Here is an 18,556-nt window from a genome sequence, read left to right as displayed (position 1 = left end):
ACCTTTGCATCATTCTCATAACTTCTATTCGCATAACTTACATTTCCATCAAACTGTATATGATTCGCAACCTTGAATAGGTTACACTAGTTCCTTTAAGATAATTGGTACAGATTGGATCATTCGAATTTTAGCATTCATGAATCATTCCCAGAAGGTGCAGGACAAAGGGCTTTGGCCACATATCTTTCTTTTCAGGAGTGCTGAATGAAATATTAATTTCCTCCTTAAATCATCCTCAGTGGACAGACCTGATGTCCTCAGATTGGGAAAGATTGTCTGAAAATGTGAACATCTATTCTCTTTCTGTTTTCATTCAGGCTCCCCAGCCCAAGGATTTTCAGACATTTGATTGTTATTGATAACTGGTCAATGTAAGGAGGCAGTACAAACTGCCCTTTTCCTGGGAGTCTTTCAGCATTATGAACACGAGGTGAAAGAAACAGTAGAATACAAGGGCCAATCGTTACAGGCCAGAAATTAAAGATGACTGGTCAAGAACCAGAAATGACACAACAAATCTCTTTTTTGAGCAATGAGCAATTTGTATTTGGAAGACACTGCTTGAAGATTGGTTGAAAAAAGTCGGGAATTGGATAAATGCAGAAAGGCTTAACTATTGCAGGGACATGGGGAAGGACAGGACAAAGTGGCCATCTGGATTTCTTTTCAAAAGAACTGATGTCGATTTAATGGGTTAAAAGGTCATCTTTTCTGCTCTGGTGTTCTGTGTAAATAGATAAGGCCTAAGCATTGAATCTTGCAATTTTGTACCAGTTGTAGCCTGCAACCAGAAAATGAGGGCCTCAATTTTATCAAGAAATGTCAATTTTAATGAGTTTCATAGCGGTTTCTCTCCATAAGCTCTTTTGAGTTTTCTCTCACAATTCTTAGCAGCTCACCTCATCAGCTGGGCACCACATCTCAATGATGCCTCACTTGTACTATCATGCCTCTGTCCAGAGGCAGTGGTACACATCACTGCTGGGACCTCCAGGGATTCCAGATCCCGCTGTCATCTGTTTCAAAACCCAGCCGTGCACCAGATCAAGCGTTACCTGCCAGGAGTTGCCTTTCACTGTGCACTTAATGGGAAGGGAAACCAAAAAGAAATGCTTCTCAGGTCATATAGGTGGCACAGCAAAAACACATGCACAATCATAGATGTTTTGCTGTTTCAGAACTAAGAGAAACAGTTTAACCAACACTTAAGATCACGTCTGAAATCCCAGTTGAAGGAAGTGCTACACTCTCCACAACACCCTTCAAAAACTAAGACATTCACATTGTTTCAAGTGAGACCATCACATTCTGGAAATCCTTTAAATGGTTGTAAATATTGACTTTTACTCAGCCCACTGTGTTTTATGGGTCTCCTGTTCTGAACAAAGTGAAACAGCTCATAATGGTCAACATTTCCCAGTCCTTCTGGAATCCAGGAAGCAGCAATCACCTCTGTACCTTTCCCTTTCCAAAAGAACATGCCCGGTTTACATAACTTCTGTGTGTAATTCGAAGCCTCTAATTCCTCTTTCTTTCGTACCTCTTCAATAGCTGCAATATACTTTGGGTACTATAGTAACCAGGACTGTACAATACCTTTCAAGTGTGGTCACACTAATGATTTATTGCAATTCTTTACTCACTGCATTGTTGTGGTAGCTTCAAATTATTTTTCCATCAGGATCCCAGATATTGTCCAGAGAGGACAACACCCCCTGACTTCACATTTTCCATAAATGTGACTTTCTTTATACTTAATTAAAACTCCCTGCCAGATCTTTTTTCTCCACATAAAGCAACTTACAGTGCTCTGTACTGAATTGCATCTGCCACCATTTGGCCCAAATTTCACAACTTTAACCATAATGGCTGCCAAACGTACTGGTCCATTATTTCCTGGACAACATTTTTTTTAAATCAAATAGCAACATCTGCCTTTCTCGGATCCAAAGAATCGTATAGTATTTAAAGATTGCTGAAAGATTTGTGTCAGAACTTCTTCAATTTTGTCCTTGACTTCCTTAAGAATCCTCACATGCATCTTATCCAGCCCCCGAGATGTATTCATCGCCACAGTTATAAAGTTGTTCAGCAACCATCTTGTTGGTAAAGCTAAGTGTCACAGTGTTCCATAAAACTCTTCAATCCCCCTTTTAAGATTAAACATTACTGAACCTGGTTGTAACACCAGAGATTGAAACTATATTTGATATTTTGCCGGTTTTAATTTGATTTTCCTTGCCATTTTATGATCTTCTTACATACTGTTGGGATGCAAACATCAGATATCAAACTCTTCAGTCTGTAGTTTATTTGTATTGCTTTTGAAAGAAGACAAATATCATTTGATTCGAGAGTATTCACTATTTTTCACCAAACTTTATTATTCTTCTGTTTCCCTACCTAAAGTAAGTGCAGAGCAGAGAGACCACTGACACCTTTTCTCATTGACATAGACATTATCCCACAAGACAAAATCATTTTCACCATCAGGATGCATTGTTTACGTCTGTACAACAAACCAGCAGTACCCAAACATTGTCATTAGAACTTGCAGTGATATCCAATTAGCTGATGGTGGGAACACCATTTTGCAGAAAGAAAGAAATTAAGTAAATTGTTTCCTGCTCCTGTGTGATTTAAATTTAAAGAATTACCTACAGCGTTAATTTTAGACTTGTAGCCTCTACTTGGTCCACAAACATGCTGTCAACTGACCAGTGTCCCACTGGATGTCAGGGTAGTTTAATGGGAGGAATGTCAAATTCAGCTTGGAAAGTAAGTTGCACACAGTTCAGCAAAGGGGGCAACTATCTCTTTGAATATCCCTTCTCTCCAAACTGGAATTTAGATTATTTGTTTCATAGACTGGAACTTGCTCAAGTTGAGCCCATCTCTTTCTTTGGTCTTTCTCTCTCTCATTATTTCATTATCTCTCTCTCTCTCTTACTCTCACTGTCTCTCTTGATTCTGGCAAAGTTAAAAATCACACAACACCAGGTTATAGTCCAACAGGTTTAATTGGAAGCACACTAGCTTTCGCAGCGATGGTCCTTCATCAGGTGATAGTGCTCCGAAAGCTAGTGTGCTTCCAATTAAACCTGTTGGACTATAACCTGGTGTTGTGTGATTTTTAACTTTGTACACCCCAGTCCAACACTGGCATCTCCAAATCATTGATTCTGGCAGGCAGTCCACCCCTTATATTTCTAAAATTGTGGGCTGTTGAACAAACAATGTAATATTGTCACATTATTTTGACAAGCGATGCATTGCATGTTTAGAAAGTTGCATTAAAAATGTTTGTTAGCTATATTGAGAGCTTGTACAGAAGCAAAGTTACAAATTTTCTTGCATTAAAGAGAGAAAAGCATCTCCAAAATAATTCTCAAACCCATTCTTTGATGTAAACAATACACTTTTGGAACACTTAAAAAATGACTGGCTATATTTTATTTTATCCTCTGGTAATGAGAACTTCCCATATTTGGAAAATGTCCTTTATAGTCTTAACTTTTTCTCACATGAGCCAGTAGAAGAAAAAAAAAGCATTTAACATTCTGATGATCACAGTGACTTATAATATTGGAAGCTTCATTGTCACTACTGTCATCAAGCAGTTACCATATCTGCAAACCTGTTCTTTTCCTATACTGACACTGGCTTCCTGAATTAGAAAACAAATTATGAAATGGATTATTAACAGGTTGAAAATTGAGTTTACCATTTGGTTCATCTAGGTCCTTGTAAAAACAAAGTTAAAAGAAATTGATTTGATATATCAAGGCGTTAACATCCAATGGCAATATGCTGAAGTAATACCAAACAACTTGAAATCAAACCAAACATAATTAGAACATTATGCATCATTTATTCAAACAGAAGGCTAAGATTTAAGAATGAACACTAGCCTTTCAATAAATGATTACTGTACAAGGCTTCAAATCTGACTATATAGTTTAAAACTTTTTCCTTCCCAACCAGAAACGTACTCACGTGTAAATCTCATCAGTCTATTAAGTTAAAAGCAGACATACCTAATTGGTTCCAGAAGTTTTTACTTTCGCTGAAGAAGGAGAAAAGGAAGCTGATAATGAGCAACTTTTTAACAGGAGGTGGCTGTGAGCAACAGCTAGTTATGTTGGTCGAAATAAAAAGCAATTTTACGGTCAATTGGTTAGAGCATCTGGAATTGTAACTTGCAGAGTAAGGTAATGGAAGGTTGTGGAGCTCACACACAGTGCAAAGAGCTCCACATTAACACATCTGAGAACCAGCCATTGCAAACCTGGGGATTCTAAAAAAAGCTAGCACTGTTTGGTGTGGTCTAATAGACACTTTCACTATATGTAAACATCTAGTAGTTGTAAATCCCTTCTACAAGTCTTGCAGCACCTCTGTACATTTATATAAATTTACTGTAGATATGCATCCCCCCTACTGAGAATAGCCTTGCTTGATGCATCAAATTGTTATGTTAAATGCACCCCTAAGTGAACGAATGCAACTATAAATTTATGAATAGTAGAATTGCTTTGACTTTTTAGCATTATTTTCAAGATCGTAATACGTAGATAAAAGTAATTATTTCTGTCATCCATTGCAGATGACTCACAGTACAGGTAGCAATTCTTTATACAAAATCCTTTCGGCTAGTTGCTTTTTGGAATTTGGAATTTTTTAGAACTCGAAATAAATTACATTTTCACAGTGACATTAAAAAATAATTGCCTAACAGCAGATGCACGTGTGAATAGTACATGCTCTGAGACATAATTGATACCTGCCAGTGCTGGGCCACACCGCCACGTCACATCTGAGAGGCATGGTTTGAGTGGGTGTGGAGTTTGGGCACCTGTTCGCACGCCAAAATGATGCTCCATACTCCACGAAAAGAAATTTGGATTTTGGAGCTTTTCAGATTTCAGAATTTTGGATAAAGGATTGTGTACCTGGATTAAAATTCTGAAGGTGCTGCAGAAAATGTTTAGATTTGTTCAGTCTCTGAAAGAAATTCCATTCCTCTCTGGGTTTGGACACTTCACACTTGAAATCAGCCTTTAATATGGTGTGAAAATTGGACTTATCAGCATTTCACTGAGAAGTGAATAGAGAGTAGTGGTGTTTGACACGCCACTCCAATTCAGTGTCAATGCAGTGAGAGTTGGGGACCCTCCTAGCTTGAGAAAAATTTACCTTCTCAAAGGTTCAACAGAGCTCTGCAATTACATGCACTCTGACAATATTTATGATCCAATTGCTCCCAGCAAGGGCAGGATCACCATTCCTGAAGTGATCAGCAGACTTATGCCCCTCTCATCCTGTACTTGTACCAACAAAGCTGGAGGGTTTAAATTTTGGTCACTTGGTCATTAGGAAAAACAAATAGCCACTTCAACAAACCACAGCATAGCCATTGTGAGGGATTCAAATCCATCTGCTGCACTACAAAATAAAAATGCCCACATTTACCTATCAGTTTGGTCAGTGGAATGAATAAATGAAGGAAATAACTTGGCAAGAGAAATGTCAGAATTAACTGCCCAGAGGGTCACCAAAAACTCCAAAATGCCCTTTATATTGTTCAAGATACAGAAGGTTCCAAACCTGTACAAATTAAAACTAATAATGAAAGTCTATTTAATTAGCCTTTTTTTCCAACAGTAAAATGCAGTCTAATTATAGAAATTACAAGTGAACTGTCAGATATTGTGGTACAATTGTTCCTCTCACAGCTGGTTTTTAAACCAATGCAATCCTATGGTCGTGACTGTGGTAGGCCCACAATTACATATTTAATCGGCTCATTTGCAGTTTTTCTCTTTTTTCCATATTTCATGGATGATTCATTCCTCCAGGTTCGTTTTCTTCATTTTCAAGTCTTATATTTTTCAAATTGGAGATGGCTTCAAAAACTCTGAGCTTTGTTTGTTACTTGGAACTCACCTTCATTCTAGCACGTTAAATGGCTAATCACATTTCCAAAACTTCCCTCTTCCATCTGACAATCATTTTTCTCATGAATCTCTCAACCTCAATCAACCCAATTTCAATAGCACCTTTGAGCAGTCTAACCGATACCACAATGAAGATCAGAAAGATCATCACCTCTGTATTTCCCTCAATATCATGTTTATTACACCTTTAATATTTCCCTTTTGTTCTTTCTTGTCTGGAGCTCCGTACCTAACATCACTGTGGGAAGATCTTTAGCTCAAAGTCTGACATACTACAAAGAAAAGGCCCACTTGTCATACTCAATAGTTTACGATATTTTCTAATCAACCTGTTTAGAGATGATACCATATACCACTGGAGAAGGTGGGACTGGAACCCAAGTCCCTGGCTCAGAGGTAGGGATACTATCACTAGGCCACAAGAGACACCCCCTTCAATGGTTCAACTATTTACATTCATCTTTTGACTGATCTATATCCACTCAGTTTAATTAATTAAGCCTGGGTGTAACCTGTAAGAACTAAAATAAGCAGCAGCTTTCATGAAAACCTGAAAAGCCAAAGCTGTGAATATGGGTGTGGAAATCAGGTGACATCGGAGGTATTTTAAAGCACTGTAAATAAATGTGTTTTAGAATTTGAACTAGTATCATTGGCATTCCTCTGGATTGATCGGCTATAACAAATCATTGAGTATATAACAACACCATTAACCAACAAGCCAACAGAAAAGACTTTGTCAACTTCACAGACAGACGGGTGAGGAGGAAATCTGGTTTCGCTTTCGCTTTCGCTAGTTTCTTAGTTTCGCTTTCACAATGTGGAATAATTTGACTTTGAGTGTTAGTACAAAATGGGCGATATCGAACTGATACCCTTTATTTCCAATTTTTATTTACATTAATTTCAAATATGCAGATTTGCTGTCACCAACCTTGTAAGATTGCCAATAGTCAAAAAACCGTATAATTCCAGAATGTTATAATGTGGCATATCAACTTCAAGCTCTCCTGTGATATAAACTGGTGCATTGTCTTCGTTTGACAAGTTCTAGAACACCTAATCACTGCCTGAATTTTATTATGAGAGTAGGAGCCACCATAGATTCCCACAGCCAAATTTGGTAACAGGAAGATATAAATGGAAAGCGCTAGAGAAACTCAGCTGGTCTGGCAGCTTCTGTGGAAAGAGAAACAGAGAGTTAATGTTTCAATCCCAAAATGACTCTTCTTCAATGTCTTCAGTTTTGAAGAAACATAATGTTTGTCTCTCCACAGATGCTGCCAGACCTGCTGATTTTGTCCACCACTTTCTGACTTCTTATTTCTGATTTCCAGCATTTACATTACTATGCATTTATTAGGTGCTAGGAAGATGTGGTTCTGAAGAGCAAATGTGGTCAGAAAAATATTTTGCAATAGAACTACACAGATTTGAAATGCTGGGATTAGATTCCTCTTTATCTCAGAAACTCCATGCTGGAGGTCGAAACGTCAGAAAATGTGAAAATTTCAGTAGGCAGAAAGAAAACATGGTAAAATTTTTAAAAAACAGTACATAGTTTGAAATAAAATAATGAATTTTTGAGGCACAACTTTTTAATGGTAACAGTGTGAGCAAAATCTCTGGAGCCTTTGAGAACTCTTTTTCTCTTGTTGAGCTGGTGAAAGTAATGTCAGCATAATAAATTAAACAAGGGTCAAAAATCATATCAAACAGACCTCCTAGCGATTATTCTTGTCCATCAGTGGCTGCATGGCAATGTCCTCCAACTTTGGAACCTGTTTGGCCTTCTTTATAGCCACTGTTTTGGGAGACCACCACAAGTGGAAGGCTTCCTCGCGTGCAGCATCTGAAGGAGTTCACACATGGATCCAGAGACTTCAAACAGGGAAAGCTTTGCAAGAACATCTGTCTCACCAGCCAAACGATTCACCAAGTAACTCGCCTAACTTCTTACTTGCATGGATAATCAAATGGGATGCAGGTGAATGCAAGGGAAGCTCATCCCAGCACATGGTAGATATTATGCCATCCAATGAGCTCACTGCATTACCTCAACTTCAAATGACAAAATTCTGCATGGTTTTATTATGCATTAGGTTCACAGAATAAAATCTTTAAGTGTTTAAAATTTCCAAGAGATCTGATGAGCTTTGAAAATAATGTCATTGAACTGTTTGAAGAACGCAGGTACAAGTCGAGATTATATCAAAATATGCTTTGAAAATGGAGTTAATCATCCATAAGATGCAGGCGTTTGTTGTCATTTTCAAAGGTGGTGGAAAAGGATGATGCAAAAAGTAATTACCATTGATTAAAATACATGAAGCATTATCCTGAAAAATTCTAATCAAATATTTATTCTGCATAATTGTGGAGTGAATGTTAAATTAGTGCTGAAACACTCAGGGAATTTACGTGACAGATTATTGTAATAATAACATTCACAGCGTTCATTGAATTTTATTGTTTGTTCCTGGTGGAATTGTTTTTAGTTTATTTCCATCTGGTTTCTATACTTCTTCTATTTAGAAAAGAATGAAGAAGCACACATTTTGGTGAGCAGAGTTCATGCAAAAATCTAGCCATCCATTTTATAACTTGAGTCTAAAGGCAAAACAGTTTCTGGCATGTGAAAAATCCCACTTCTATCATTCATCAGTGATTAAATAATCCTAAAAATAACAAAAACTAATTCTGAGATAAATAACCCGAACGTTCTTTAGGGGTCAAAGTTTTCACCACCACACAGTGGAATGGGAATATTACAAAAATGCACAATTTTCAAACTCAATCAGCTTTTAGGCCAAATGCTGATTGGGTATCTTTTGTCATATTGAATAAATAATTTGTTTTTTGTTGTGAGGTAACATTCTGAAATATCTGTAGCTAAACTTAGAAAACTAATAGTTCAGCATGCACTGAAAATTCCAGCTGCTTTGCTTTTTCCTTAATGCTTACATGACACAGCAACATCTCTCTGCAACCTTGCTGTTTTCACGATTCCTCAATGTAACTGATGGGGCAGAGAATTCATTTCTATTTCTATTTATACAATCTGAGACACAGAATACAGAGGTGGTACTGAAGCTAAGATTGGCAATTAGGTTGGTTCTGAGGTGCTCGTGCTTTCACCAACTAGGTGGCAGAGTTTTACTAAAGCTATTCTCTGATATGTATACCATACTTGTAATGCGCTGGCAACATGGATCAAAGCTCAAAAGCAAAATACTGTGGAGATTAGAAAGCCATCACAAAAAAAACAGGAAATTCTGGAGATACTAGATGTCCTGAAAGGCCATTTATTCAAAGTATTGGGTTGGACTTTTTCCACAGGGCTGGAAGTGCAATGGGAACTGTATCTGTTTTTGGGTTAGAAACTAGTGTGTAACTGGCAAACAATCAAGATTAGGAGGTTAACAGAGGTTAGCCCTTAATTGATGTGTGATGGGCTTCCTGGTCAATTTGAGCCAGTTGGAGTGGGCATGCAAGTGGATCGGATAGAGTGTGGCCTCATTTCGACTCCCTGTGGCAGCTTGTGCTGACACTGTTGATTGTTCAGAGGGAGAAATCTACTGACAGTGCCAAAACCTTCCACAGAACCAGAAGGGATTGAGCACGTTGTCACAAGGGAGTTGGAAATCTGGCACCCATCGCAGGGCTGCCCCTCACTTCACCAATTAATTTGGGTCAAATGTTGGAAGCATCAGGGAGAGGATGGCAGTGGAAGGGCATCCCATCATGGAGCAGGAGCACCTCCCCCATTCAGCATCATATCTCTCCACCTCCTCCTCCTTAGATGAGTTACCACTTGCCGCGGCCTCAATGTCTTCATGTTACACACCTCTCTGTGGGCTCATTTTCATGTACAATGCAACAGACCACCGTAATGACTGAGACCCTTATAAAGGAGGTATTGGAGGACTCCAGGCCAATGCGAGAAGCTTGATTGGCTGCTCATTGGTTGACAACCTAAGCAGGTGGGACTTGTGCACTTCTGTCTGGAGCTCTCCTAGGATGGGGCAACTGTTTTTAAAGAATATTTCTTGTCCCCTCACATCCAGCTACAGACTTAGAGTCATAGAGTCATAGAGATGTACAGCATGGAAACAGACCCTTCGGTCCAACCTGTCCATGCCAACCAGATATCCCAACCCAATCTAGTCCCACCTGCCAGCATCCGGCCCATATCCCTCCAAACCCTTCCTATTCATATATCCATTCAAATGCCTCTTAAATGTTGCAACTGTACCAGCCTCCACCACATCGTCTGACAGCTTATTCCATACACGTACCACCCTCTGTGTGAAAAAGTTGCCCTGCAGGTCTCTTGTATATCTTTCCCCTCTCACCCTAAACCTATGACCTCTAGTTCTGGACTCCCCGACCCCAGGGAAACGACTTTGTCTATTTATCCTACCCATGCCCCGCATAATTTTGTAAACCTCTATAAGGTCACCCCTCAGCCTCCGACGCTCCAGGGAAAACAGCCCCAGCCTGTTCAGCCTCTCCCTGTAGCTCAGATCCTCCAACCTGGCAACATCCTTGTAAATCTTTTCTGAACCCTTTCAAGTTTCACAACATCTTTCTGATAGGAAGGAGACCAGAATTGCATGCAATATTCCAACAGTGGGATGTAGTGAAGACCTGAGGCAGCCTGACCTGGTAAGCTCAAGGTAAAGTCGCTTTTGTTTTACCAGACCATATGGCTTCACTCTCATGAGAGACAGAGAGAGAGTGACAACTGGTGGGGTTTAACTTGAGGGTTACCACAGCTCAGGTGAGGGTAGAGGTTGAGAAGGAGAACCCTCCACGGTAACCTCAGCTGGTGTCAGAATTGAACTCATGAAGCCAATATCACTCTGCATCACAAGCCAAACGTCCAGCCTGACTTGAAGGAAAATGAAGGACACATAACAGCAAAGTAAGTGCACACATGGAGGACATTCTTGCTATGTTGCAGACCAACTGAATGTTTAGAGAGTGGGACCATGCCCTGTAGAAGACTCTTTTTAGCTACTCACTCAGCATCTTGATGGTAACTTGGGTGCAACTGACAATTCCCCTGCACTGGCAATTGGAGGTGAGGGCAACTCAATGCCTTCTGTCCTGCAGGGCCATGCCTGTTGACACATTGTTTCTGAGGAAAAAGGACAGTGAGAAGTGGTGGTATGCAAACATTTGCAAGCCACCGAGGTCCATAGCTTATATTTGAAAGAAGGCAGAAATGAAGAGGTTCAAGGCAACTTGCAAGACTGTGAGGTGTGAGCCTTCAGTAAGAAGGGAACAGACTCCTGGCTGTGGGATCGAGTCTCCTGTAGCACTGGCTCCTGGTCACCTTCAGTTAACTCCACCCGATGGATTAGCTCCTGTTTGGGATTGACACGTATTGCCTTCTTGCCCCTCTTTCTCGTCCATATCATCTATTGCCAATACTTCCTTTAAGAATATTATCACTCATTATCACAGGGCCAAACTTAGATAGTTGCATTCCTAATGCCAATTGCAGCCTTTTTATTGGACCACAGGTTATTTAGTGCTAATCACAGGCTTGTTTCTGCTCTCCTGTGCCCATAAGCTCTGAAACTCAAGCTCCAGCTAGAAGGCAATAGTGAGTCCCCAGAACCAAGGGCAACTGCTCACCAAATGCAACCACACCCTGTCCATTATCCTTTTATAAGCAGGTGTAATGTCCAGGAGAAGCTCTAACTGGCTGTTTACTTTTTATTCTTCTCCCTTCAGCTCACATGCAATAGAAAAAATTCTTATGCTCCTTCAGATATTCCATGCTTTAACTTCAGCAAATTCTTAACTTGCCTTTAAACTGCTTTAAATGGCTTCAATCCCACACTTGGCTAACAATGGAGTCAAGTTAGGTAAAGGGGCAGTACAAAGAGATCTGGGTGTTCTTGTACACCAGTCAATGAAGGCAAGCATGCAGGTACAGCAGGTAGTGAAGCAAACTAATAGCATGCTGGCCTTCATAACAAGAGGGATTGAATATAGAAGCAAAGAGGTTCTTCTGCAGCTGTACAGGGCCCTGGTGAAACAGCACTTGGAATATTGTGTGCAGTTCTGGTCTCCAAATTTGAGGAAAGACATTCTGACTATTGAGGGAGTGCAGTGTAGGTTCACGAGGTCAATTCCTGGAATGGCAGGACTATTTTATGTTGAAAGATTGGAGCGACTGGGCTTGTATACCCTTGAGTTTAGAAGACTGAGAAGGAATCTGATTGAGACGTATAAGATTATTAAAGGATTGGACACTCTGGAGGCAGGAAGCATGTTTCCGCTGATGGGTGAGTCCCGAACCAGAGGACACAGCTTAAAAATAAGGGGTAGGCCATTTAGGACAGAGATGAGGAGAAACTTCTTCACCCAGAGAGTGGTGGCTGTATGGAATGCTCTGCTCCAGAAGGCAGTGGAGGCCCAGTCTCTGGATTCGTTTAAGAAAGAGTTTAATAGAGCTCTCAAGGATAGTGGAATCAAAGGTTATGGAGAAAAGGCGGGAACAGGATACTGATTGAGGATGATCACCCATGATCATAATGAATGGTGGTGCAGGCTCGTAGGGCAGAATGGCCTACTCCTGCACCTATTGTCTATTGTCTATTGAATATCTAGGACAGCATTCTGTAGCTAATACACTGGCTTGTGCTTGTATTTCTCTGAGCACCTGTCCCATCCCCACCTCCATTTTCTATCTTCATGGATGCAAGGGGAGGCTGAAAATGTAGTCTATTAACTTGTTTACCTCACAGATATTCCCTGACTTGAGTGTTTATCGTACATTCTGCTTTTCTGAAAAGTTCAAGACATTCTTCAAATTGTGGAAGTTGATAGGCAATCAACAATCAAGATCATCACAGAATCATCAAACTGCTTTACCATAGAAGAAAACTATTTGTCCATTGTGTCTATATATTATCTCCTTGAATAAACATTCCACTTAGTGCTATTCTTCTTGCTTCTCCCTTTAACATTACACATTCTTCCTTTTCAACTAGCAGCCTGATTCCCTATTGTATGTCTTGATTAAACTTGCCTCCACCATATTCTCAGACACTGCTTTCCAGATATTAATAACTCATTGCATTAAAAAAGGCTTTTCTCATTTCACTATTGTTTCTTTTACCAATCACTTTAAATCTGTGTACCTTATTCTCAATTCTTTCATGAATGAGAACAGTTTCTCCTGATCTATTCTGTCCAATCTCCACACATGATTTTGAACACCTCTATCAAATTTCCTCTCAACTTTCCTTTCTCTGAGGAAAAGGAGTTATAACTTTTCCAAAACTATCTTCATAACTGAAGTTCCTCATCCCCAGAATTCTCATGACTCTTTTCAGGATTCTCTCCAGAATGAGTGGGGCACAGAACCCAATGCAATACTGAAACCAAACGAGTATTGTGTGTTCATGGTGGCTCAGTGGTTAGCACTACTGCCTCACAGCACCAGGGCCCAGGTTTGATTCCAACCTTGGGCGACTGACTGTGTGGAGTTTGCACATTCTCCCCGTGTCTGCGTGGGTTTCCTCCGAGTGCTCCGGTTTCCACCCACAGTCACAAAGATGTGCAGGTCAGGTGAATTGGCCATGCTAAATTGCCCAAAGTGTTAGGTGCATCATTCAGAGGGAAATGGGTCTGGGTGGGTTACTCTTCGGAGGTTCGGTGTGGATTGGTTGGGCAGAAGGGCCTGTTTCCACACTGTAAGGAATCTAATCTAAATATACAAGTGCTGAGGGATGATATTCCTGGAAATACATCCAGGGAAGTTATTTGGGGGTGGCATGGTGGCTCAGTGCCTCACAGCACCAGGGACCGAGGTTCAGCTTCTAATCTAATCTTGCTCTTGCACTCTGATCCCTGAATTAACAGAGCCTCAGATGCAGTATGTTTTATTAACGGCGCTCCCAGCCTGTTTTGCAACTTTCAATGACTTTGACACACACAGACTCAGGTCCTTCTGCACCTGCACCCCTCTTTATCGTTTTACTTCTCATTTTATATTTTTTTTTCTTTATGTTCTCCCCACCAAAATGAATCATTTCACATTTCTCTGCATTGAACATTATCCGGCACCTGTCCACCCACTCCACCAACTTGCCTGTGTTATTTTGAAATTCTACACTTCATATTCAGAGTTTAACATGCTTACCATCTGCAAATTTTGAAGTTGTGTCCTGTGTACCAAATTTCAGATCATTACTATATGCCAGGAAAATCAAGCACCCCAGTACCAACTCCTGGGGAAATCCACTCCAGCCCAAAAAAAACCACCACTGCTTTCCCTCACTTTGACAATTCAGTCTATAGGTTGTTACAATAACTTATGTACCATGAACTATATCTTTGCTCATTTCTATGCTGGGCCCCTTGCTGAGATATTTATATCACTGATAATCACAGGTGAGGTGCTGGAAGACTTTAAGTTGGCTAATGTGGTCCCACTAGAGAGGAACCTTGATTATCCAGCATTTGATTATCGGAATATCGGATTATCCGGCAACATCACAATGTCCCGATGCTCAGCTAAACAATGTTATCGGACATTCGATTCTCCAGAATTCAATTAACCAAATGAAATATTCCCCACCCATGTCCTTTGGATAATCGAGGTTGCTCTGTATTTAATAAAGTGGTAAGGAAAAGCCAGGGAGGTTCAGACCGGTGAGCCTGACCTCGGTTGTGGACAGGTTGTTGGAGAGAGTCCTGAGGGACAGGATTTACACGTATTTGAAAAGGCAAGGACTGCTTAGAGACAGTCAACATGGCTTTGTGCGTGGAAATCATGTCTCATTAACTTGATTGAGTTTTTGAAGAAATAATAGAGGATTGATGAGGGCAGAGCAGTGAATGTGATCCATATGGACTTCAATAAGGTGTTTGATAAGGTTCCTCATGGTGGATTGGTTAGCAAGGTTAGATCACATGGAATACAGGGAAAACAAGCCATTTGGATACAGAACTAGCTCGAAGGTAGAAGACAGAGGGTGGTGGTGGATGGTTGTTTTTCTGACTGGAGGCCTGGGGCCAGTGGAGTGCCACAACAATTGGTGCTGGGTCCACTACATTTTATCATTTATATAAATGATTTAGATGTGAGCATAAGAGATATAGTTAGTTAATTTGCAGATGACACCAAAATTGGAGGTGTAGTGGACAGCGAAGAAGGTTACCTCAGAGTACAACAGGATTTTGATCAGTTGGGCCAATGGGCTGAGAAGTGGCAGATGGAATTTAATTTAGGTAAATGTGAGGTGCTGCATTTTGGAAAGGCAAATCAGAGCAGGACTTATACACTTAATGGTAAGGTCCTGGGGAGTGTTGCTGAACACAGAGATCTTAGAGTGCACGTTCATAGTTCCTTGAAAGTGGAGTTGCAGGTAGACAGGATGGTGAAGAAGGCATTTGGTATGCTTTCCTTTATTGGTCAGAGCATTGAGTATAGGATTGGGAGGTCATGTTTCAGCTGTACAGGACATTGATTAGGCCATTTTTGAAATACTGTGTGCAATTCTGGTCTCTCTCCTATCAAAAAGATGTTGTGAAACTTAAAAGGGTTCAGAAAAGATTTACAAGGATGTTGCCAGAATTGGAGGATTTGAGCTGTAGGGAGAGTCTGAATAGGCTAGGACTGTTTTCTCTAGAGTATTGGAGGCTGAGGGGTGATCTTGTAGAGGATTATAAAATCATGAAGGGCATGGCTAAGGTAAATATACAAGGTTTTTTTCCTTGGGGTGGGAGGAGCCCAGAACTAGAGGACATAGGTTTAGGGTGAGAGGGAAAACATTTAAACGGGTCCTAAGTGGCAATGTTTCCACACAGAGGGTGGTGCGTGCATGGAATGTGCTGCCAGAGGAAATGGTGGACGCGAGTACAATTGCGACATTTAAAAGGCATCTAGATGGGTATATGAATACGAAGGGTTCAGAGTGATATTGGCAAAGCGCTGGCAAATGGGACTAGATTAGGTTAGGATAACTTGTCAGCATGGACAAGATGGACCGAAGGGTTTGTTTCTGTGCTGCACATCTCTATTGTGAAACATTATATCAAGTGATTTCTTAAAGTCCATCTATACAACAGCATTGATCAACCCTGTCTATTACTTTCTCTTTCTTGCTGAACAGGAAACACATTTCTATAGAAAATTATACTGAACACAGTCTGTGACTCACACCCTCAATACTCTGTTTTCTCTCCACGGATGTTGCCAGACCTGCTGAGTTTCTCCAGCAGTTTCTGTTTTTGCTTGTTCTGAACACACTTTAGGAACTCTTTAGGAACACTTCAACCATCTCAGACTATATTCAGATAATACCAAAATATAACTGTTCTACCACCTTTGCATCTCCCTGTAATAATTAAGAGAGAATATTGTTTCAAGCCCACACATGAAACGCATATATTTCCACAACACTTGGGAATTTATAACATTCTTCAGCAATTCATTCGAGTTTGGCTAGTATGCTTTTTTTAATCTACTTTAGACCAGCTTTTCAATTTAAATGAATGATATAAAAGAATATTAAAATGTATAAGTGCACCAAGTGGCCTGGTGATAGCAAAGTTTGAATGATAGGCATTGTATTAGTTTAATCTGGGGGAATTCATTAATTCACTAATCATAAAACGCAAATGATTAAATCATCTACGATATGCAATGAAACCTTTGAGTTATATTATTATGTTCTGACTCAGTATCCATTCTTTTGTTTAAATAATGCATGCTAAAATTTCATTGCGGCCCATTTTTGTGTGTAGGAATCATGGCTCACGACCTGCCTATACATGCTGCCATTAAGGCTTGTAGAAGACAGGTTTGATGCTGCTTTTTCATTTACCAGATTATATGGTTGGTCTGAGCAATACTCATCTCACTGGCTGGCAGTGTCCTCCGCAGGGATTGAGTATTGTGCTCTAATCTCATGTGGCACAACTAGTGTCTTAAAGACAATCCATCTCTCTGAAAGGGAGGCTGCTCTTGCTAGAAGAGAAGTGATGGTGACTCCATGTGACTGACTGTAAGGAGATGTAAAATGGAGCATCGGAAAAGACTGAAGGTTCCCAGGTGCACAGCTGCAGATTTTCATGATGAAAGTGCATTGCAGGAGAGCAGTCATGTTCACAAGATGGAGGCAGACAATGCTCAAGACCCACTCACCAAAGGGATTGGGAGCTGGTGGGGAGAGAGATCAATGCAAGGAATCTGGACCAAAGAATTGGGCAGCAGTTCCCCAAGAAATTTGATTACCTTATGCTTGTAGTTAAGCTCAATGAATGAATCTTTAAAACACCTCATATCTCTGACATGACTAACTCTCACCATGCAGCGCACCACATTCCCAACACTCACCAATCAGTCCTCCCTGGCACACACAGCTCATAGCTAACACCCATGTTACTCTCACCTACATTCCAGTGATGCAAACCTCACATTAGCTATTCCTGTGTTCACATTACCTACAGTAAGCATGTAATCCAAATATAGTACTGCAAATCACTGAGATCTTTCCTCCTTTAATGCAGCATAAGAAAATCCTCTATTCCCATTTTCTTCCCCATGGGTCAGAGTCCTTGTAGACACAATGCACTGCAGACACACCTACTTCAAATACTACAGTGAAGATATTTTTATAAGACCAACTTGCCTGCATTAACTACTTTAGCTACAATATTACTGTATCTTCCTCCTCTTCCCCACAACCAGATTGCAAAATTCCATCATGATTATGATTTGAGGTTACAAAGGAAAATTGCACTTGTGCTTGAAGTTGGACTGACATGCAGAAATACATTCGGGTGTAACTTAGTACCAAGCCTACTACTGCTTGATCCTATGCAACCTCCTGAAGAAACTCCATTGCACTTAATTTCCATTGTTTTTACAGTCATCTCAGAATGAGGTATAAACACTATGATACTCTGATCAGTAAGTACTGGTGTGAAATAATTTTTGCAGTAATGCAACTTTAAACATAAAGACTACGCTCAGCATTTTACAAATTAGATTAGATTAGATTAGATTAGATTACTTACAGTGTGGAAACAGGCCCTTCGGCCCAACAAGTCCACACCGACCCGCCGAAGCGTAACCCACCCAGACCCATTCTCCTATATTTACCCCTTCACCTAACACTACGGGCAATTTAGCATGGCCAATTCACCTAACCCCTGCACATTTTTGGATTGTGGGAGGAAACCGGAGCACCCGGAGGAAACCCACGCAGACACGGGGAGAATGTGCAAACTCCACACAGAGAGTCGCCTGAGGCGGGAATTGTACCCGGGTCTCTGGCGCTGTGAAGCAGCAGTGCTAACCACTGTGCCACCGTGCCGCCCAAATGTTGCTAGATACATTTTAATTTGTTTTTTTAATATCACTGCGTTCAGTTAAATCAAGAAAAAGTTGCTTACTTCAGTCACTAGTTTTAAAGGACCAGTCATGGAACCAAGCTCAAGAAAAAGGAAAAGACAGCATCGGATGATTTCCATAATAGCTACACCAGATCTGTTGACATTGGAAGGAACACAATTAGTGATTAGTGAACATTAACAAAGCCAAACTGTAAAAATAAGCAGAACAA

General features: G+C 40.4%; 1 protein-coding gene across 4 annotated transcripts in view; it reads right to left on the bottom strand.

Moving 5' to 3' along the window:
• agmo (alkylglycerol monooxygenase) overlaps positions 1-18,556 on the bottom strand; it is a 367,119-nt gene that overhangs the window by 76,224 nt on the left and 272,339 nt on the right. For 2 of the 4 annotated variants that reach the window (XM_043689826.1, XM_043689830.1), the window contains one exon: positions 18,387-18,480. The exons of 1 other annotated variant lie outside the window; for it this stretch is intronic. In XM_043689826.1, coding sequence (XP_043545761.1) covers positions 18,387-18,480 — 94 coding nt within the window. Of the gene's footprint in view, positions 1-7,236; positions 8,182-18,386; positions 18,481-18,556 lie in introns of those variants that run through there. One more of the 4 variants, XM_043689828.1, reaches the window with a different exon arrangement.

Source organism: Chiloscyllium plagiosum, chromosome 5 (genome assembly GCF_004010195.1).
Source record: "Chiloscyllium plagiosum isolate BGI_BamShark_2017 chromosome 5, ASM401019v2, whole genome shotgun sequence".
NCBI classification, from domain to species: Eukaryota; Metazoa; Chordata; class Chondrichthyes; order Orectolobiformes; family Hemiscylliidae; genus Chiloscyllium; species Chiloscyllium plagiosum.
This window is presented reverse-complemented; position numbering and strand designations above follow the sequence as displayed.